This window comes from Myxocyprinus asiaticus, chromosome 25 (assembly GCF_019703515.2).
Source record: "Myxocyprinus asiaticus isolate MX2 ecotype Aquarium Trade chromosome 25, UBuf_Myxa_2, whole genome shotgun sequence".
In the NCBI taxonomy this organism is placed as follows: domain Eukaryota; kingdom Metazoa; phylum Chordata; class Actinopteri; order Cypriniformes; family Catostomidae; genus Myxocyprinus; species Myxocyprinus asiaticus.
In genome coordinates, this window is record NC_059368.1 from 27,649,102 (window position 1) to 27,673,095 (window position 23,994).

The 23,994-nt window shown below is 37.7% G+C and overlaps 1 protein-coding gene across 1 annotated transcript in view; it reads left to right on the top strand.

The window, feature by feature from the left end:
- Positions 1–9,290: 9,290 nt before the first annotated feature.
- The window catches only part of LOC127416535 (cerebral cavernous malformations protein 2 homolog), a 29,751-nt gene continuing 15,047 nt past the window's right edge, over positions 9,291–23,994 (top strand). Inside the window, exon 1 of the mRNA XM_051655982.1 lies at positions 9,291–9,630. Within this exon, the coding sequence (XP_051511942.1) occupies positions 9,601–9,630 (30 nt within the window). The 5' untranslated portion in view covers positions 9,291–9,600. The remainder of the gene's footprint in view (positions 9,631–23,994) is intronic.

Consider the following 23,994-nt stretch of genomic DNA (forward strand, 5'->3'; position numbering starts at 1 on the left):
AATGACTTTCTTTCTTATGAGGAGCACAAAATGAGTTGTTTTATATATTTAAAAAAATAGCGATAAACACATTTCCCGCATGAACACAAGCTTGTCTCATACCGTTCATGAACGCGCAAAAAAAACATTGGATGATTTTCACTGAAAAATGACTTAAATTGTTTTTGTTTTTTTCACCAAACCTATCGAAAGCCTTCAGAAGACTTGGAATGTGACGGATGAGTCACATTGACTACTTTTATGATACATTTGAGTCCTTTTTAAGCTTTAAAGTGAGGCACAATCCACTGCCACTATCCACTGTATTGAGAAGACAGACATAGATATTCATTAAAAAAATCTCTTTATGGGTTCCACATAAAGTCTCCGATACACTCACTGCAAAGTTCTTCTTCATTCTTCTCTCAAAACTATCAAGAACGTCGAAACAGCTAAGCAAAAAGAAACTCTTTATGAGAACATTCGGACACCACTGGAGCCAGCGTTTGGTGTAGAATTGAAATATGAGATGCACGCTGTCCTACATTGAAACATTAACCAATGTGACGTTAAAAAGTGTTTTTAATGACTACATGCCTCATTCTATGAATAGAATCCACATAAGGTCAGTAAAAGCTGTTTTAACCACTAAAAGTGAGATTTATATAGGCACTAGATAATGCGTAATTTGTCATGTTTACCTTCTGTATTTATGGCACTAATGTTAATGCTAACACACTATACAGTATGTGGCCATAATGTGCACTGGTTACCATCTGTTATCGTATTTTAAAGACTTTTGTAGACTTGAACGGCAAAGTATACTTCGGTTGATCACGTTGCTGATCGCTGTGTGCACCATATGCGTGGTGCAAATTCCGTCATCAGCACGGTCTGTGCAGACTATCCGCATCTAAGATTTTCTTGACACGCGGACAGTCCTCATCTGTTCCCATCATTGTAGATTATCGCAAACCAGTCGTAGTGTGCATGTGTCTAACACATTCGTATTTGTTCATGGTCAAAAGAGTATACTTTGAAAGGCAACGTGGCCGACCAGGTGCAATTCGATATGGAACGCAGAAAAACGAAGTATATTCGGGACTTTAATCTAAAAAAAAATTTTAAATAGTCATGAAAATGTCTATACGCAAATTATCGTTCAGATGTAGGTACGTTTGCACTGGCTTGGCAACTCTGCACTCCAGTGTGTTCATGTTGACTGAGTGAAGAAATCAACTGATAAAAGATGCTGCCATCAAAGTAGGTGGAGCACCGTGTCACACCCATAGATACCAAGTTTTACTGAAAGTTTGCGCTGGCAAGCTCGAGCCCCTGCAACAAACTCAAAAAATACCTTCTTGTTAGCCAGATTTTGTTCAAAATGGAGTCACATTCATTCGTTCTTCGATTTTGCTAGAAGTATATTGTGCCCTAAGATTCTTACAGGTTTGGAATGACATGAGGGTGATTAGATTTCTACAGAATTTTAATTTCCGGATGAACTATTCCCTCATCATTTTCTTGTAGGTCATAGTGCCAGCTAGTTCCAACAGCAGTTTGTGTTTCATCCCAATGTACCTGCCCTAGCGCCTCCTTGTTCCCTTATAGTGCCTGTATAAGTGACAGTATTCCACTCCTGTAGGTGCTTGGCACATTAATGCACTGTTGTTTGCTGGGATATCACCAACGCTGTTGTGTTATGATGTGTAATTGTTGGATGACTTGGCTGCCTGGCATCCCATGCTATGTTCATATTCCAATAACAAAATCATTTGAGGTGAAAGATATACATATTTGAACAGGTGATATATTTTATACTACACTGTGATATCTTCTCTTATTCCACTTGCTCGTTAGTTTGATGTGTAGTGGCCAACATGGCTGTGTTGGAATAGATATAAGGAAAGGATTTGCAACAAATCTGAAAACCATGTTGGTCCCTAGCCTAGAGCAATTCTGAATTGGTTGGTTTGTTTAGATTACTGCCTTACTAGTCAAACAAGTTACATGATCTATGGCTGTATTTCTAAGTAAGATCAGTCAATATTTAAGTCATGCCACCATTTGTACATGTTGATGGTGGGGTGGGTGAGTGGGACCAGTCTATAATATCTGATTCTTTGTGGTGCCTTGTCGTTTTGGGTGCTTATAAGTAGCCATGGCAGCCAGTGCAGCAAACAACAATGCCAGTGTCTCTATCTCCTTTCATATTTCACTCAGTACTGTAAACAGCCAATCAATTTAGTCCCATCCTTGCAGAGAAAATGCACTCAGCAGAGCTCACATTTCTGTCTCTGGGCTAGTCTTTGCAAAACTAAATTATCAGCATATTATACTGTAAATGAAAGGCAATACTTACCATCTACTTGAACAATGCGTTTCACATATTTCCTGAATAAGAAACACACTGACCGGTTCCATATGACTCAACTGTTTTGTTTCCGATTGGATTCGAAAGGGAATGAGACCGTCTATTGATTTAATTGGTTTGTTTGTGTACTAGATGGCAGTTGCGATGAAGTTAGCAATTTATTTGATGATTGTTAATGTACTTCTGTCTATGCCTTCCTCTGTCTTGCAAAATGAATGAGCTGTAGTGCCAACAAGTTAATATTTTCTCTCTGTCGTTTGTCTTGTGAACAAAATTGTCTAGCCAAATGGATTTATGCCTGCAAAAAAGAAAAAAGAAAAAAGAAAAAAAAAGAAGAAAAAATGTGTGTTGACTAACAAGAACAGAAGAAATTGGATGTGTAGACATGGTGGACATTTCACTGGGTCAAATATTTTAAGCTAAATCTGAAATGGCATTGGACACATTGAAGTATTTAAGTCTTTTTGAAGGCCTATAGTGCTAAACCATCTTCAGACTGCCTATACATTTTTGGATTCTTAGCATGCCCTCAAAATGCATCTGTGGTGACCCCTCCAACACATTTGCATGTTAGCGTTCTTAAATGCAATGCTCCACTTATTTTCAGCGTTCTCTGAGAGCATTTACACACTCATTGTATTCAGTTCAGTTTTGATGTGTACAGTGGTTTCACAATCATCAGTATTGAAATAGAGCCAAAAGTTCTGACAACAAAACAAAACGGTGCATTTTTGTTTCTCAATCTGGTGCTTATTAAGATATTCTAAAGGTGCTACCACAGAATGTGGACTGCAGGACCCATGTTGTGGCTCACTAAGCAAGGCCACCATCTGATAGACCTGCCTCTTTAAGCTCACGGGCACTTTCCTCTCTGGAAGAACAAGCACCTCAACATAGTTTACAGCCAAACATCACTCTCTGAAATATGGTGCCATGTATTATGTTTCAACCTGCACAAAGAAGTATTGGTGCAGAATATGTGTTCATTTTGACTTCTTACCCAGATTTCATGTATCTTTGTTTCGATTTATTTTTGTATTTTATTTTTTTTTGATGTTTTTAGTCTACACTAGTTTAAAAAGAAATGCATCATTTTGACATTCATACACAGGCCTAAAAGTACTTCTGATAAAAGGAAATACTAAACATATAGAAGGTGGTTGCTGTGTTGTATATTCCTGTCATCTCTATGTCCTAAACTGATGTGTATCTCTTCTGTTATTGTAGATCTGGCTGTATATTTTGTTGGAAAAGGATCTTATGATTATGGTTGTCAGATGAACTGCTGCTGATTTTAGAGTTGTTATCCATGCTACTGGAGACAGGTAAACTACCTGTAAAAACAGACTGTGTTACAACCAATTCTAAAAAAGTTGGGACAGTATGGTAAATGCTAATAATAACAAAAAGCAGTGATTTGTAAATTGAATCGATTCACCCTGTGCTATCCACCTTATTTTTCAGCAAAACCAGGGCGCCGCCATTATCAACCTTGAATGTGGACCTCTTCCGTTATAAACCACCTCCAGCTATACAAAAATACTACATTATGCTGCTTTATATTACAGGCTGGCAATAAATGTTGACATATTATTATCATTAATTCAGATTTTCATAAACTCATTGGTTTTGAGCGCATATAGTTTTACCGTTTATCGCATTTTGCCATCGTTTATTCTCACACCGTTGCACTGGCAGAATGAATGAAATCAGGTGCTGACACAGACATTCCTGGACGCCATCTTGACATGCCTCCACAAACTTTACACAACCAGCAGAGAGAAGATGCCGGGAAAGTGCTGCTTCAACTTTCTTTGCACCAACACTGTATCTTGTTTCATCTTGGCAAAATAATAAATGCATTTTACTCTCCGTTCTTGTCAGAGAGCATTCTCAATTTCTTAGCGGTGCATAAACAAACACGCATATCTCACATTCAGCATGGATTATGAAACATCGCCTTTGGAAATAAATAAAGGCATCATCGGAGGTTATGCAGGTACATATGAACGGAGATTTACATGGAGACAAGAAACACTGTATCGTCACAATCTCGGTAAAGAAAGCAGATTTTATTACTGTCTCTTGAATACAACAACACAAAGCAACAAGTGAATGATTTACTCTTTAACTATAAATGCTGATGTTAGGAAATTATCCGACATTGGCACATAATTCTGCTGTACATCTCGTGGTTGTGTGAGAGTTTATAAGCCCAGATCACAAACTCTGGTATTATAACCTTCTAGTTATTTACACTGCGGTCAATGCCAGCGGAACTTTATCACATTCGCCGGAAATGCAGCCGCTGCTTCTGTTTTGCAAAATAAGGTGGATATTGTAAGTACTACAACAATACATTATTTGATATTTTAACTTGTGAATTTAATCTTTTTTTTTTATTCTTCTTTTTTTTTTTAAATACACATTTAAAATCAGATGATTGCAACATGCTCCGAAAAAGTTGGGACAGTCAAGTGTACCATCACCATTTCTTCTAATAACACGTATTAAGTGTTTGGGCACTGAAGACACAAGATTGTTAAGTTTAGCAAGAGGAATTTTCCCCTGTTCAACTATTATGCAGGTCTTCAGCTGCACAATTGTAGTGCCTTCGTATCCATATTTTGCGCTTCATAAAGTGCCACACATGCTCAAATGGAGACAGATCAGGACTGCAGGCAGGCCAATCTAACACCCACACTCTCTGTTTACAAAGCTATGCACTTGTAATCTGGGCAATATGTGGTTTGGCATTGTCCTGCTGGAAAACCTCTTCTGAATGTGTGGGATCTCTGATCCCTCAGATGTCACGGTCTTAAAAACCATAATTAATCTGTAATGGATATCATGAAATGGGCTCAGGAATACTTCGGTAAACCTTTGTTAACAAACACCATTCGCCGCTGCATCCACAGATGGAAGTTTACTATGCAAAGCAAAAGCCATACATCAACACTGTCCAGAAGCGCCGCCATCTTCTCTGGCCTCGGTGTCATCTGAGATGGAAAGTAGAACAGTGGAATCATGTTTTTTTATTTTGAGGAGTCCAAATTTCTCATTATTTTTGGAATAAAACAGTTGTTGTGTTGTCTGAGCCAAAGAGGAAAAGGACCATCCAAGCTGTTATCAGTATCAAGTCCAAAGACCAGTGTCTTTCATGGTATGGGGTGTGTGTCAGTACCCACGGCATAGGTAACTTATGAGCAACGTATACTGCCATCCAGACACCGTCTTTTCCAGGGACAACGCCAAACCACATACTGCCTGGATTACAAGTGCATTGCTGTGTGAGTAGAGAGTGCGGGTGTTAGATTGGCCTGCCTGCAGACCTAAACTGTCTCCAACTGAGAACGTGTGGCGCATTATGAAGCACACACTATGGCAAGGAAGGCCCTGTTCAATTGCGCAGCTGAAGACCTGCATAATGGATGAACGGGGGACAGTTCTGCTTGCTAAACTTCACAAACTTGTGTCTTCAGTGCCCAAATGCTAATAAGTGTTATTCGAAGAAATGGTGATGTTACACAGCGGTAAACACTCGACTGTCCTAACTTTTTCGGAGCTTGTTGTAATCATCTGATATGAAATGAGTGTATGTGTGTGTATATATATATATATATATATATATATATATATATATATATATATATATATATATATATATATAAATGTAAAACATCAAATAATGTGTTGTTGTATTGCTTTCAATATAGCACAGAGTGAATAGAATGTACAAATCAGTCCTTTTTGATTTTATTAGCATTTTTCATACTGTCCCAACTTTTTCAGAATTGGGGTTGTAGATTGTCAATGTAATTCTGACATGGGGTTTTCAAGAAAGATGGCACAAAGTTATTAAGCAAATTATTTGCTACTATCTGTAACATTTTTTTTATTAACTGACTGTACTCATTAATTCTGTTGAAAAAAAAAAAAAGATTTATTTGATGTTGTCAAATACAAATGAAAGTAAATTGTTTTGGTTGATTGCCATTATTTGAGAACAAAGCTGATGTCCAGTAATGCAGATCATATTTTTGGGGAAAAATATTACTAATACTGACGACATATGGTGCTACAGTTGTTTTTGTAAACTTTGGTTTTTAGATGAAAAAGGGAATAACATACTGAAAAAGAACATGTTGAGCCTTACTGTAGATCTATATATGAGACTGTTCATCACTGAAGACTGGAAAAATAAGTATAGTATTTGAAAGTGAGTACATATATATACAAAAATGTATTTATGTTTATGCACAGTTTGCCCAATGACAGATCAAAAGTGGTTATATACTAATGTATATGTTCAGATGTGTATGTGAATGTATACTGATATGATATAGTTTTCCCAGAGTAACAAACTGTTGTTTAATAAAGATACTACGTTATTATAATTCATTTTTATTATCAAATTGTTTAAATCACATTATTCTGATGAATCCTTCTTGTTCAACACATGTAGATTCGTATCTCCAAGTGAAGAGCAAAAAAATAAATACAAAAAATTAAAAATTAAAAATTAAATAGCCCATTAAAAGAAACAACTATTTTTCTCAAATAACACTTAAATCACACAACCAAACATAAATTACCATATTAAACCATGATAGTTTCTGCCAAAAAACATAATTATGGTTGTTGTTACTACAAAAAAAAAAAAAAAAAAAAAAAGACTACCACTGTCAGAAAGAAAGACAGAAAGACAAAAAATGTCACTCTTTAAACAAGATACCATATTAATCTGTTATGATTTATAATAAGCTAATGATCATTAACATGGAATGTTTTTGTAAGATTTTGTAAGTTGCAGAATGTCCAATAAGTCCATTGTATGTGAATAAATACTATAGATAATACAGGAACTATGAAGTTACAAATAAAATTAAAAATACACAGCACATATGGAGGCTAAATTTTAAAATTTTAGTTTCAACAAATAGACCTATATCTATTCGGGGCTAGTTGTCACAAAAGCTACATAGGCAAGGGTCAACTATGAAAGGAACGTATTTTAACTGAAAGGTTGAACTGTGTCCTCAAGACAAGTGTATTTTTTATCAAGTTGTGGAAAGTTGTCACATTTTTATTGGGTCATGTTTTTCATATTTTATGGGCTAAATCTATAGGCTACTATTTATTGATTTGATATATTTTTTAAATTCCTTATTACTTTAATTATTATTTTATTTTTTTTCTGTTTCATTAAATTTTACTGATTGCATTTTGCTGAAATGCTTAGGATTGGCTGTTTATTGGCAGGATCCATTGTGACAACAACATGCCTCGCTATTGGTCCATGTGCGTTGAATGACCTTTAGGTGCGTTCCAAACCGCACACTTCTGCACTATTCTACGCCATTTTGAAGTGTAAGTAGTGCAAGTAGTACGTTTACACTGAAAATGCAGCAAAAAGAAGTGTACTTTAAGTACCCGGATGATGCACTTCTTCAACCATCAAAATGGATTGTGGAATGTTGGATACTTCATGCGCTCAGAGCACGCAGCTTGCCGTACATAGCGGAAGGGGTGAAGTTAACTGGCTGCTCTACTGGTCTGACAAAACAACTGTAAATAACGAAGAATGTAGCAGCTGGCAAAACTTCAGTGGATACAACGCCTTACAAATGTGAGTTGAATGCTTTACCATAACCCCAAGCTGTGTGAATATGTATGTTGTTTAAGATAAAAGTGTTAAACTGAGGTTGGCTAACGCGCTAAAGCTAGCGGCAACACATCATGTGTGCTTGAAACGTCACTTCCGTCAGCTGTTATGCAGTGTTCCATTTGTCTCGGAAGTCGGAGCTCGGGACTCGGATCGACGTCATATCCGTAAAAAAAAAAACAAGAAATCCGAGTTGGATGCGTTCCTTTTACACACATCATGACAAGTCGGAAAACAAGATGGACGCCTCCAGGAAAGTAATTGTTGCACTAGCTCTTTTGGAGTACAGAGAGCTACAATATAATTATGCCCTTCACCTAAGAGACCTCGAGGAAGATGACAGAAAGCGGAGAAGGTATGTTAATATTTCTGCGTATTTGATTATCAAAACATGTTAACCACATTTTAATCGAACCAGCGGTGTAAACAAAGGGCAATGCCCTATGGAAGTACAAACGTATATTTGCAATATAAATTTGCCTAACTGTGTTATGTATAAACGGTTTTATGGTTTGTAACGTTAGGCAGTGATGATGTAGCAGCAGCGACCATTGTTGTTGTTAGCAGCAGTGACCTAGCCAATTTCAGTTTATAAACAACACATTACGCTGTAATTCACGCATAACAGATCGTAACAACATGCCTATAGGCAATGGTAATACAGTATTGTGTATACAACTTACTAAATTGGACACAAAAAAGACAAAAGTGCTAAAAAAAACTTTAAACCCACAGCATACTACAGTTGATGCTCTTCGCAGCCATCTTGCTTTCTGAACTCAGGGTCCTCTGAGTACGTCCGACTTTCCGAGTCGTTCCATTTGTCAGTTCCGGTCTCAGAACTCGGAAAATATCTCGGAGCTCTGACTTCCGAGACAAATGGAACGCAGCGTTAAACCATGAACGCTTCCGTGTAGTAAAAACCGTTAAGTGTTTCATTTGGGATGATACTACACTTTGAAAATTCATACACTACATGGCTGAGTGCATAGTATATTTTGCAAGTGCATAGTGTATCGTTTGGAACACAGCTTTTATCTTTTTTCCTGGGCAATAGTGGTGGAAATGTTCAATAGCTGTTTTGTAGCAAAGAATTCAAGGTATGCGCCTTTATAGAAACTCACTTCTTAAAAATAAACTTACTCTGAGATATATTCACTGGAGTAGGCTAAAGTGTGACAGCCAGCCCTGATGTGCCCTATATTTAGTTTGTACTTGTAGTGTGTAATATGAAGTATGCGTCTCTCTCTCGCGCTGCACTGTGGGAAGACGTCCTACGCCCAAAATGGCGGCAGTATTGAAAAGTTTGCTGCTGTTTTTGTTTTATTTTAACGTATTTGGTCGGTCTCCTTCCACTTTGGAATAATTCCGCGATTTGGGAGCAAAGAAGAGGATTAGTGGTTTAATTCCGATCCATGTACATGTGATATGGATCGGTGTGTTTTTCTCCGCCGGGGTGGTTTGTTTAGTTTACATTTGTGAAGCGCCACCGTTGACGTGTATGATCCAGATGGCACTGAACCCATGGACATCACTCCTATGAACTTCATGAAGTTAAAATGAAGAGCTTCTGTACGTAGAGATGGAGGATGATGTAAAGAAAGTCAAAAAGGTAAGTTTCACCTGTGCGTGCCGTAAAATGAGATTTTACACGTACTTGGTCCGCAAACTAGTCAGTAGATGAAAAATATTGGCCTATCCACAGATTAAACATACCACTCCAGACTATCTAAAACTCTCGGATCGTATTATTCACATCACTGTTGATCTTGAGATTGAGGTTTACCTTAATCGAGACAGAAATGGCTCTAAAAGTGACTTAACTATAGAAAAAAACACTGATCCAAAAATCTCAGCATTTGACTTTATTGTGATGTCACATATCTGTCGCCTTCCTTTAGTCCAGCCGCACTGATCAGATCAGAATTGATTCAGTGTTTGGTTTTATTAAGCCTGCAGTAAAGTAGAGTAATGTGATGTAAGCAATGGCAGCATCACAGATTGGATCCTTAGGATGTGAGTTTCCAATCAGATCAGCTGTAAACCGTGTTTACATGCGGAGCTCAGATTTTCGATCGTGTCTAAAGGGGAACCCTCGATCTGGAATGTCCCACGACATACATACAACGTGTTTGTTTGGAGTCACGCAACTCTCCACCTAAACTAACTTAAAGGGATAGTTCACCCAAAAATGAAAATTCTCTCATATTTTACTCACTGTCATGCCATCCCAGATGTGTATGACTTAATTTCTTCAGCTTAACAGAAACTATGATTTTTAGAAAAAAAATTCGGCTATGTAGGTCCATACTATGCAAGTAGATGGTGACCAGAACTTTGAAGCTCCAAAAAGCACATAAAGGCAGCATAAAAGTCTTCAGTGGTTGAATCCATGACTCCTGAAGTGATATGAAAGGTGTGGGTGAGAAAAAGGACTTAAATATTGATCTGTTTTTCACCCACACCTTTCATATCGCTTCAGAAGACATGGATTTAACCACTGGAGTCATATGGATTACTTTTATGCTGCTATTTTGAGCTTCAAAGTTTTGTTCATCATTTACTTGCATTGTATGGATCCATAGGGCTGAGATATTTTTCTAAAAGTCTTCGTTTGTGTTCAGCAAACGAAGAAAGTCCTGCACATCTGGGATGGCACGAGAGTGATTTAAATGATGAGAGAATTTTCATTTTTGAGTGAACTATTCCTTTAACCCTATAACTTTAAGTAACATTAAACTCTACTCTTGCGAGACTGTCACAGGTTGAGGGTTCCCTGTTAGGCACAACCCAGATTTTCCTCAAACACAGGGGAGAATGGAGGGCTGGACTCTCCTGAGACTCAGACAGGATGTGACGGCCCCCTGCCTGCTCAGGGCTCAGGAACTTGTTTGCCACTGGAAAGCTGATAATTTCTTTCCCCTTTAGATAATCCACATCAACTCTAAGTAAAACATCATTTGATGTGAGCTGGAATTACAGTCAGTGTTATATTTTGTACATTGGACTGTCATTCAGATATCTCGCCCATAACTGTTGAAGAATAAATGTTTTGTTGTCAGGTTTTTAAAGCAGATTTGTTAGGTAAGGAATGAGACTGCTTATTTGGTGAGCTGAAAGGACAAGAAGTTTCACCAAGTGGCCACATGATGGAGCCTTTGAGTCGTTTACTGCCAAAGTCACTGTGACGATTAAAAATAAATGCTGCATGGCTGGGTTTGTCTGGTTAGCTTATGTTTCTTATTTGAAACCCTCTCCGCTCTCCGCAAAACCTGAAATGGCTAAAGATCAAATAGAACGGGGGTTTTCAAACTGGGGTCCGGGGGAGAAGGGGTATTAACATTTAGTGGTATGGCATATTACATTTTTGTGCCTCTGGCACATGCCGCTGGAAGTTGTGGCACATCCGGTGGCATATCCGTTTTGTGAGTGACATGTGCCACGAAGTTGTGGCACATCCCACTAGATTTTTTGGCACATCCAGTGGCATTTACGGTTTTTAGTGGCATGTTCCACTGAATTTTGTGGCATTTCCGTTCTTTAGAGGCATGTACCACTGAAATTTGTGGCACGTCTGGTCGACTGATACATGCCACTGTATTTTAAAGCGCACCTATTATGGTTTTTAAACGTGCCTAATTTTGTTTTAAAGGTCTCATATAATAGATGCATCCATGGTCAAAAAAACACTTCAATGTGCTCATAATTTAAATTGCAGCATTACCATTTTATTCCAGTGTCAAAAATGACTTGTTCAATGATCCGTTCTAAAGGATTCATTCTAAACTCCTCCTTTTAGAGAGCCTACTCTGCTCTGATTGGTCAGATGTCCCAGTCTGTTGTGATTGGTCTACCGCTTAGTGTAATGTTTGAGAGCGGGTCAAAGCTGTTTGCGAGCAGCCATTGAAGACCAGAGGCGGGTTTTTTGTTACCAAATTACATAGGTTAGTACAGGAAGTGAGTCTGGAATTATTAACGACTCGTTTCAGGTGTTCAGAATCGGTTCTTTCTTTTGGAAGTCAATAACTCCATATTTCGTGCACTTTGATTTTTGAAACTTTGCAGACTTTTTTACATTCACAAACAGCTATATAACAAGGTGCTCTTTAAGGCATATTGTAAACGCTGTCAATTATACACGGCGGTTTAGTCAACGGTAGTGATCGCGCACTGACATACTGTATCCACCTTATTTTTCAGCAAAACTAGGGCGCTGCCATTAGCAACCTTGAATGTGAACCACTTCCATTATAAACCACGTCCAGATATTTTAGCTATGCAAAAATACTACATTATGCTGCTTTATATTACAGGCTGGCAATAAATGTCGACATATTATTATCATTAATTCAGATTTTCATAAACTCATTGGTTTTGAGCGCATATAGTTTTACCGTTTATCGCATTTTGCCATCGTTTATTCTCACACTGTTGCACTGGCAGAATGAATGAAATCAGGCGCTGACACAGACATTCCTGGACGCCATCTTGACATGCCTCCACAAACTTTACACAACCAGCAGAGAGAAGATGCCGGGAAAGTGCTGCTTCAACTTTCTTTGCACCAACACTGTATCTTGTTTCATCTTTGCAAAATAATAAATGCATTTTACTCTCCGTTCTTGTCAGAGAGCATTCTCAATTTCTTAGCGGTGCATAAACAAACACGCATATCTCACATTCAGCATGGATTATGAAACATCGCCTTTGGAAATAAATAAAGGCATCATCGGAGGTTATGCAGGTACATATGAACGGAGATTTACATGGAGATAAGAAACACCGTTGCTTCCAGACATTAGCTTTTAGCAAGCTTCCTGTACTTAAATTGTATAGATAAGCAAAAAGGATTATTTTACACTGGCTATGTTTACATGCACTAATTTTCGTTAATCCGAATAAATTCAGTCTGACTGCAGATTCTGATTGTATTGTTTATATGTCCCCTAAACTTTGTAATCCGATACAAATATTTGTTTACATGTGCATTACATGTATTCCGAACCAAACTTCTGCGCATGTTAAGAGCATCAGTTGTTGCGTTCTGAAGAAGCGGAGAAAGGCTGAGAAAGTGAGAATGGCACCAAAAACCATAATTGCCATTTTTGCTTTGTTGAGATATCTAAAAAATATGCCAGAAAAGCTTTCTTCTTATGTTACTCACTCTGCTCTGCAAACGAATAATTAGAAGCAGCGTCTAATACCCTGTCTGACTTAACCATGTATTTGCCTCATGCCCATTCCTCCACCAGTCTAACTGCAGGCATCTCTGGATGCGAGTACGAAGTAAAGACAGGTGGGTGAGAGTTGTCCTGAAAGGAGTTTACAGACGTGGAATGGAAACAAAATAATAGGGACTTTAAGCAACAGCTGCGGATGGAATGCTATGCAAAAATCACTAAGCAAGAATGACCGTGGAAAGAAGCATTTAATCGTTCAAGAAAAAAAGGTAGGCTATTTAAAACAGCAAGAGAAGTGATGCTCGCAGTGTCAAATAACTGTCAGAATAAGAGTTTTACTCTTGTACGATATAAATAGCCTAAAACCTAGATATTATTATTAATAGTCTACCGATATTTTTGAGGTTTTTTATTCAAAGCCTATAACAGTGTGTAATTTAACAAAAGTTTTGAGGAGGATGTTTAGGATATTTACTGTGTTCATATTGCATTGTCTCTTGTAAAACATATTCTAATATTCACTTTCTTAATCTGTCACGTACAATCTACTGTCACTATGGCAAAGAAGAAATGCTTTAGAAATTATGGTTTTGACGTCAGGAAGTGAGCGATGTCGCGTACACGCAATGGAACACAGAACGCCGTAACCGCACCTGCTGCTTGAAGTCCCTATTAAGAATGACGCCGCATTCTTTTTTGCTTTGTGATGTCATGAAAGAACATATGTGCCCTGCAGAGTATTAAACGCGAGCCCGCATACCATTAATAATGCGTTTTGCCATTGCTTTGTAGGTTCCCGCGAAGAGTATGATGTATAAACATACAAACGCACCACATCTCTGCGCATGAGGGCAAGATATTTTGAAAACGATTGAGAATATAGTCAGATTCAAACATTTACATGACTAATATTTTTATTTTAATCGGATTATTTTATTGCTACACCACCCCCTTCAATCGGATGGAAATTTAATTTGGATCCAGCTCAATCGGATAATTTTTTGTGTTTACTTGAAGGATTTTCAATTTGATTGAGCTATCAGTCGGATAGCAAAAAACAGATTATTTGGTTGCATGTTAACGTGGCCACTGTAATTTAGGGCTGGGCGATAAAACGGTATCGGTATTTATCGACGGTACACCTTAAAAATGTTCGATATAACATTCGATAGTTTCACTTAAATGCATTAAAATGTAAATAGACATGAGGTTTGGTTGCATGAACAACCCTCAAGTGTGCGCCGTCCCTGGATCATAAACAGCCTATCATATGGCTTGATAAAGGAGCGTGTTATGAGTGACAAGCAAACAGCCAATAACAAGTTGCATTGCTGTGGGGTTCGGTTGCGCCATCGCCATGTGACATCAGAACACATGAACACAGGCGAAAATGAGTGCCGTGCCTGCCGGCGATGAAGAGATTGTGAATGAAAAGGACATGTCAGCTCGCCAGTGTGGCAGTTTTTTGGTTTCTTTATGCCTGACCAACATCAGAACACTGTTGTGTGTAAGCTTTGCAAGCAAAAACGTCCCGGCCAAGTACGGAAACACAAGCAACTTATTTCATCACCTGAACCGCTTCCACCCTTTGGAATATGCAACTTGTCGTCCACCACGACCTACATCTACATCACCTCAACAAACAACCCACAAGGGGGGGGGGCCTGGGTAGCTCAGTGGAAAAAGACGTTGGCTACCACCCCTGGAGTTCGCTAGTTCAAATCCCAGGGCATGCTGAGTGACTCCAGCCAGGTCTCCTAAGCAATCAAATTGGCCCAGTTGCTAGGGAGGGTAGGGTCACATGGGATAACCTCCTCGTGGTCACCATAATGTGGTTCATTGTCGGTGGGGCGCGTGGTGAGTTGAGCGCGGATGCTGAGGTGGATGGCATGAAGCCTCCACATGCGCTATGTTTCTGTGGCAATGCGCTCAACAAGCCACATGATAAGATGCGCGGGTTGATGGTCTCAGACGCGGAGGCAACTGGGATTCATCCTCCGCCACCCAGATTGAGGCGAATCACTACACGACCACGAGGACTTAAAAGCGCACTGGGAATTGGGCATTCCAAATTGGGTGAAAAAGGGGAAAAATCTGAAAAAAAAAAAAAAACACAAGCAGTCCACGATGTAGAGGTACTCGGCAACAATGCCTTATGAGAAATCCTCCAAACGATACAATGATATAACACTTATTTATTTAATCTTCATATAAGAAAGATATTTTTTTTTATTTTTGACTGTTAAAACTAAAATTATTTTTTTGTTTGCCTTAATAGAGTGGGTAAATTAAAAATACAGTGGTTAAATTCAAACCTTTTTTCTACTGGTCTTTGTTTAAAAAAGGTTATTAAAATGTATCGATTCCAAATGAAACATTATACCGTTATAAATATTTTAGCTGTATCGCCCATCCCTAGTCTGTCTCGTGTTCCGCTGTAACACGCATTATGCATGAAGTGTATTTTCTTTTCTTGTAATAAAGCCATTGTCATTCAATAACACATGTTGGTCTTTTATTACTTTGCTTAAACAACATAAGTGTTTTATTTTGAAAATGGTCACTGTGCTCTGACAGCTTATCTATTTAAACTGCTTCACTTTTCACTATATTTGTAAGGTTAAGAGATGTCATTGTGATCACCAATGTGTGATTATATTCTTCTGAGTCTATGTAGAGTGGTTTCTACAACTGTAACATTTAAAGAGAGAAAAAGGACAATTGCCACCAAGAATTTTCAATCAGGTTTGACTTGGATCACTTGTAGACTAGCAGTGTGGAATATGACAAGATTATACAGTGGCACCTTTTGTATTTCGTCTGGAAATACATACAGTATGAAAGGCACCTACAGTTGAAATCATAAGTGTCCTGGCCATCTATGACCTGGCACCTCACAATTCTGTGTAAACATACACCGGTGGCCAAAAGTTTGGAATAATGTACAGATTTTGCTGTTTCGGAAGGTAATTGGTTCTTTAATTCACCAAAATGGCATTCAATTGATCACAAAGTATAGTCAGGACATTACTGATATAAAAAACAGCACCATCACTATTTGAAAAAATGTCATTTTTGATCAAATCTAGACAGGCCCCATTTCCAGCAGCCATCACTCCAACACCTTATCCTTGAGTAATCATGCTAAATTGCTAATTTGGTACTAGAAAATCACTTGCCATTATATCAAACACAGTTGAAAGCTATTTGGTTCGTTAAATGAAGCTTAACATTGTGTTTGTTTTTGAGTTGCCAGTACTGGCATGTCTTAAGGTCAATATTAGGTAAAAAATGGCAAAAAAGAAACTGCTTTCTCTAGAAACTTGTCAGTCAATCATTGTTTTGAGGAATGAAGGCTATACAATGCTTGAAATTGCCAAAAAACTGAAGATTTCATACAAAGGTGTACACTACAGTCTTCAAAGACAAAGGACAACTGGCTCTAAAAAGGACAGAAAGAGATGTGGAAGGCCAGATGTACAACTAAACAAGAGGATAAGTACATCAGAGTCTCTAGTTTGAGAAATAGACACTAGAGCCCAACCGATATGGGATTTTTGAGACCGACACCGATTTTAGAGGGGGGAAATTCACCGATTACCGATATGATGGCCGATATAGTTCATTTTTGAGCTGGAATGAAAACAGACCTTTTTTATGTGGATTGTGCACCGATATGACTATAGGTACTCCGAAGGCTGCTTTCTTACATATTTTTACCAAAGAATATTTGACATTATTATTATACATCGTCAACCAATTCTAGAAATGAACACAGAGAAAATAAAGGATAAATAAAAATACAATAAATAGCTTAATATAAATCAGTACTGTATGTTCAGTATCAGTCAGTTGCTGACCATTTAAATAAAGAATAAATTAAAATTATAGCTAAATAAAAATCAGTACTGTATGTTTAGGATCAGTCAATGGCTGACCATTTAAATAAAGAATAAATTAAAATTATAGCTAAATAAAAATCAGTCCTGTATGTTCAGTATCAGTCAATTGCTGACCATTTAAATAAAGAATAAATACAAATAAAATAAATAGCTAAATAAACATCAGTAGTGCTGTTTAGTATCAGTCAAATTCTGACTATTTTAATACTGCCATTCAATTAGGGGCAGGTTGTAAAACAAGAAGCATTTACATCTGCCGAGTCAAGAGATAAACAGCGGCAGCGGTGTTACACCATATTCTGCTATACAAGTTCAGGGGAAACTTTAAACGGTGGAAAACCAGACTTTTAAATATTACATTTTGTAAATGTGATGACTGGAATTGTTCAGTTGAAGGGGGTTCCAAACTGCAAATCCTGAACAAAACAGTTTGGTGAATACATGTTTACACATTAGCTTCCACTCAGCTGACAAGGTATGAAAGTAGCTACGTGGTTAGCTAGTTAGTTATAAGCTCATTGTCACGGAGAGTTAAAGATGTTGTTTATTTACTTTCCAGTATTGCGTCTCACCAACTAGGTAACAGCGAAACGTGAAATCAACACTGAACAGACACAATCCACCACCGCACCGTTGTCTGCTGAGCTGCAAAAAGATGCTCTGATGTTTACCTTTCAATCTGCTAAATTACTGACTGCACTGACAAACTATAGCTGGCTAACATAGCAATCAGATGTGATAAATATGAGTGACATGGTTGTCAGGGACAGGGTTAACATTATGTTAGTTATATTGAAAATAAGTTATTTATTAACTTTCCAGTATGTATTTCACAAACTAGTTAGCAACTTACCGGTAAGACACCGCTTAACTCTGCACTGTCTGCTGAACCACATCAGCTCAGCTCTGTAAACAACGGAGTCGGAGTGCGCTCTGCTGGACAAACTACGTTATGACACCAACTCTAAAGCATTGTTTTCTGCATTATATGTTCTGAAAATGTTGTTTCATATCTGCGCATATCGGAAAAAATATGTGCTGTTATGATATATCTGTGAAAGGCTAATATGGGCACTGATAGACACCTCACATGTCCTCAGCTGACAGCTTCATTGAATTCTACCCGCTCAACACCAGTTTCATGTACAACAGTAAAGGGAAGACTCAGGGGTGCTGGCCTTATGGGAAGAATTGCAAAGAAAAGCCACTTTTGAAACAGAAAAACAAAAGGTTAGCGTGGGCAAAGAAACACAGACATTGGACAACAGATAATTGGAAAAGAGTGTTATGGATCTTAACCCCATTGAGCTTTTGTGGAATCAGCTAGACTGTAAGGTGCGTGAGTAGTGCCCAAGACAGCCACATTTATGGCAAGTGCTACAGGAAGTGTGGGGTGAAATGTCACCTGAGCATCTAGACAAACTGACAACTAGAATGCCAAAGATTTGCAAAGCTGTCATTGATGCACGTGGAGGATTTTGTGATGACAATTCTTTGAAGTAGTTTAAGATTAAGTAGTTTGAGAGAATTTTTTTTTTTTTTTTTTTTTTTCAAATTGTAATAGTAATTTTTCACATTATTAATGTCCTGACTATACATTATGATCAGTTGAATGCCACTTTGGTGAATAAAAGTATCAATTTCGTTCCATAAGAGCAAAATCTGTACATTATTCCACATTTTTGGCCTCCAGTGTAGGTCTAGAGATGCCATCTAAAACCAAAAGTCTGTCCATCATAATGTGAATACAGGATGACAAAAATATTAATATCCATTTGTTAACACATTGTCGATTCCAGAAGCAAATTAATTCATGCATACTTTATGTATACTTCCATTCCTCTCACATTGTAAAAAAGAATAATAAAAGAGAAATATATATCTTAATCCATCATTCCTCCAAATTCTTTGCATAAATGATATTTAAAGCCACCAATATTTAACCACATATTATCTTCGATTTATCTTTATATTAAATTAACTTGTAATCATTCCTACATTGAGACTCCTCCATTTAGCCAACAGTATTTCCATTACTATATATGTCCTATCCAACAGACATGAAAAGAAATGGGCACAAGAAATGTATATGTAAAATAATATGTCACTGGCAAAAGAGTTTGGGTAGTATGGTGTGTAAATAGTGTGTCAATAATAACACAGTACCAGTTTTCAGGGAATCGAGGTTGAGGTCAAGGAGAAGAGAAGAATGTGGGAGAAGTAGTTTGGGACACATGCGTTTATTTATCTTCATCAGATCACACAAAAAGAGATTATGTGTCTTCAAACACGGAGATGTTATCTGTGCCTTTACCCATTCACACACACACACAGATGTTATGTGTGCACCTTTGTCAAATGCTTAAGAGAGAGTGAGTGCTTAAACACACAGTTTTATGTATACTGTTGCAAAACATGCAATGCACATACAAGGTAGACATTGTTGCAGGGAGACATTAGTGCCTTTCCAAATACAGAACTGTCCCTTTCACCTCTCCCTAACTGCAAGCAGTGTCTAAACCAAGAACACAACATCAAATAAAGTGTTCTGTACAAGAGGAAAACAAAATGCCATCATGTCCATGTCAGCAGAGGTCTCACAGTGGTACCCTAGAAAACACAGATAAATAAAAAATGGTTCAACTCATTAAAAAATATACATACAATGCACATGACAGCATCCCTGATATTCAGGATATCAGTCATTCAAGTTTAACCTGCCACAGGTGCTGCTGATACAGTTCTACTCAGCAGTCATTGAGTCTGTCCTCTGCACTTCAGTAACTGTCTGGTTTGGTTCAGCTACGAAATCAGATATCAGAAGACTACAAAGGACAGTTCGGACTGCTGAGAGGTTAATTGGTTGCCCCCTGCCCCCCCCCCCCCTTAAAGAACTATACACTTCCAGAGTGAGGAAAAATGCTGGAAAAATCAGTCTGGACCCCACTCTGGCCAACGCTTCTGAGCACCAGAACCGTCAGGCACAGGAACAGTTTTTTTCCCTCAGGCTATCCATCTCATGAATAGTTAAATTGCCCCATTGAGCAATAACTATGTGCAATACACAGTTTAGTCTTTTTTTATATTTATCTAACCTCTTCTGCCATTTCATTCCTCTGAGAAAAAAAAAACAAAAAACATTTGCAATGTACATAACATTGTATTTGCACTGTACATAACAGATAACAGATTTGTATTAGATTTGCACAACGTATGTGTGTGTGTGTGTATGTATGTGTGTATAATTATTTTTTATTTTTTATTATTATCTATGTCTTGCTGCTGTTTTTGTATTGTTGTACACCGGAAGCTCCTGTCACCAAGACAAATTCCTTGTATGTGTAAGCATACTTGGCAATAAAGCTGATTCTGATTATCCAGCGATTACTTCTTTCATTAGCTAATCCGATTAGTTAAAATAACACAGACAGTAGCAACTTCAAACTAGCCACTTACCTTTCATTTTCTTAATTTTTTTTTTTACAGCACAGTAAAATTGTGTATGTGCTGCTGACTTCTCAAGTGTTAGACGAATGCGTTCCAAAATGGATTATCGATGGTATCAAAATGCAGCAGCATGTGTCAGTGCCACAAAATCACTGGCATGTGCCACAGCTTTCAGTGGCACATGCCACTTACAACCGGAAATGCCACCGGATGTGCCACAACTTCCAATGGCATGTGCCAGAGGCTTCAAAAAGTAAGATGCCATACCACAAAATGTTAATACTGCTACTGGTCTGGGGTCCGCTAGGCGGTACACGAAAAGTTTCAGTGAAAACAAAAGTATAAAAAATATTGACATTATTTGACAGTATTGTCATTTTCATTTTGAAACCATACGATTTTTTGTGATTGTTATTATCTATACTGACAGTCATAGTTTTAAACAGTAAGAAATAAATGAAAAATCTGTGTATTATTTGATGTATAATATATGTATATATATATACACACACACACAAACACAGTTGTGCTCAAAAGTTTGCATACCCTGGCAGAAATTGTGAAATGTTGGCATTGATTTTGAAAATATGACTGATCATACAAAAAAACTCTCTTTTATTTAAGGATAGTGATCATATGAAGCCATTTATTATCACATAGTTGTCTGGCTCCTTTTTAAATCATAATGATAACAGAAATCACCCAAATGGCCCTGATCAAAAGTTTACATACCCTTGAATGTTTGGCCTTGTTACAGACACACAAGGTGACACACAGAGTTTTAAATGGCAATTAAAGGTTAATTTCCCACACCTGTGGCTTTTTAAATTGCAATTAGTGTCTGTGTATAAATAGTCAATGAGTTTGTTAGCTCTCACGTGGATGCACTGAGCAGGCTAGATACTGAGCCATGGGGAGCAGAAAAGAACTGTCAAAAGACCTGCGTAACAAGGTAATGGAGCTTTATAAAGATGGAAAAGGATATAAAAATATATCCAAAGCCTTGAAAATGCCAGTCAGTACTGTTCAATCACTTATTAAAAAGTGGAAAATTTGGGGATCTCTGGATACCAAGCCACGGTCAGGTAGACCAAGAAAGATTTCAGCCAGAAGAATTGTTTGGGATACAAAGAAAAACCCACAGGTAACCTGAGGAGAAATACAGGCTGCTCTGGAAAAAGACGGTGTGGTTGTTTCAAGGAGCACAATACGACGATACTTGAACAAAAATTAGCTGCATGGTCGAGTTGCCAGAAAGAAGCCTTTACTGCACCAATGCCACAAAAAATCCTGGTTACAATATGCCCGACAACACCTTGACATGCCTCATAGCTTCTGGCACACTGTAATTTGGAGTGATGAGACCAAAATAGAGCTTTATGGTCACAACCATAAGCGCTATGTTTGGAGAGGGGTCAACAAGGCCTATAGTGAAAAGAATACCATCCCCATTGTGAAGCATGGTGGTGGCTCACTGATGTTTTGGGGGTGTATGAGCTCTAAAGGCACGGGGAATCTTGTGAAAATTGATGGCAAAATGAATGCAGCATGTTATCAGAAAATACTGGCAGACAATTTGCATTCTTCTGCACGAAAGCTGCACATGAGACGCTCTTGGACTTTCCAGCAAGACAATGACCCTAAGCACAAGGCCAAGTTGACCCTCCAGTGGTTACAGCAGAAAAAGGTGAAGGTTCTGGAGTGGCCATCACAGTCTCCTGACCTTAATATCATCAAGCCACTCTGGGGAGATCTCAAACATGCAGTTCATGCAAGACGACCAAAGACTTTGTTTGACCAGGAGGCATTTTGCCAAGACGAATGGGCAGCTATACCACCTGGTACCACCAAAACATTCATTGGTAAGAAGTAAGGTTTGTACTTCACTATTCTCTTTAAAGCTGCTTTGACAATTTTTTTTTTATTAAGCACTTTACAGTTAATTTAGAATTTAAATTGAAAATATTTCTCTTTGGGTTTAAACATCTTACATTGCTATAATATTAAAAAGACTCTTAATAAAGACAATATTTTCCACATAAAATTGCCATAATTTTGCTTAAGTACAATGGCATTTATTTTATTTTTTTTGAACAACATCCTTATATGTTAACTATTTTTCTCAAGTAGGGGGTCCCTCGCAAGGGGATCATCATATTTGGCGGTCATTGGGATCAGAAAGTTTGAAAACCCCTGAAAAACTGACACTGATTTTTTAAATATTTCTATGTAATTCAGGTGCGGATCACTTGTGGATCAACTTGTTTTCTCAAATTTCAAAAGGACACACAGACTCATGAAATGTTGATGTTCCTTTAGTGTCTCTTTCCTTGGCTTTTCAATAATTAATAATGCGAGAGAGCTTGTCTGAGACAGAATAATTTCATTTTTACATATGTGGAAAATATATAAGGTTATTAATTAGAACTGATGCTGTCTGCTAACTGGATGTTTTATTCTTGTCGACTACTTAGTATGTGTTTATACTGCCGTGCAAAAGCAAAACACAGTAAGTCCACACTTTGTCAAAATTGAGTTGACAAAAATAGATTTCTTAAGGCCAAAGGGCACTTTGGTTTTCTGCGTTCTGGTGTAACGGGAGCGAGCTGGTACGTGATAGCTGTGCAGTATGTGTAAAACCTCACTCCGCTGACCTCAAGAGTCGCACTAGCAACTGATGCTAGGGAGTGTAGCTTTTAACCTTCTCGTTAGTGCGCCCGCCTCCCATGGTGGTTGACGCCGGTTCGAATCCCGTACCTGTGAGTACCAAAAATGGTATCGAGACATCCCTACATTTACTGAAACATGAAAAAAATGTAACCAAAAATATTTCTAAATTGAAACACTTCAAAATAAATGAATGTATAATCAAAATAACAAAATGGTAAAAAAGAAAATCATATACCAAATCCAAAATTTTATCCTCTTCAACTTCTTCCACCGACACCTTTTACAGTGACTTAAAAATCACTCTTTGATGACAACAGGTGGAAAAATACCAATACAAATTAGATCATAAATACAATTGTAAATATAAACATAATAATATTAATTGAAAAATAAACCAAGACCTCAAATTTCATAAATTTGTTTCATGTGATGGCTACAACAGTGATTGTCAGGGACATAGTTTGATGTTCAACTATATTTTCAGAGTTTAGACATTAACTTTATTAACACCTGGTTGTGGAATCTCCAAACTGCAAATGTAGGAATGGAATTCAGACTTAGCACTGAAAACAGACATGATTTTGAAACGTCTTAGCGCAATGACCCATTTCTTTGTAAAATAGCAAATTGCGCTTTGCTCTAGGGATGGGTATTGATGCAGATTTCCCTATTCAATTCGATTCCGATTCACAAGTTCTCGATTCCGATTCGAATCAATATTGATTCATATGGGTTTATTTCAGTTATGTCTCTTTTGCTTACATATAAAAGAAATTC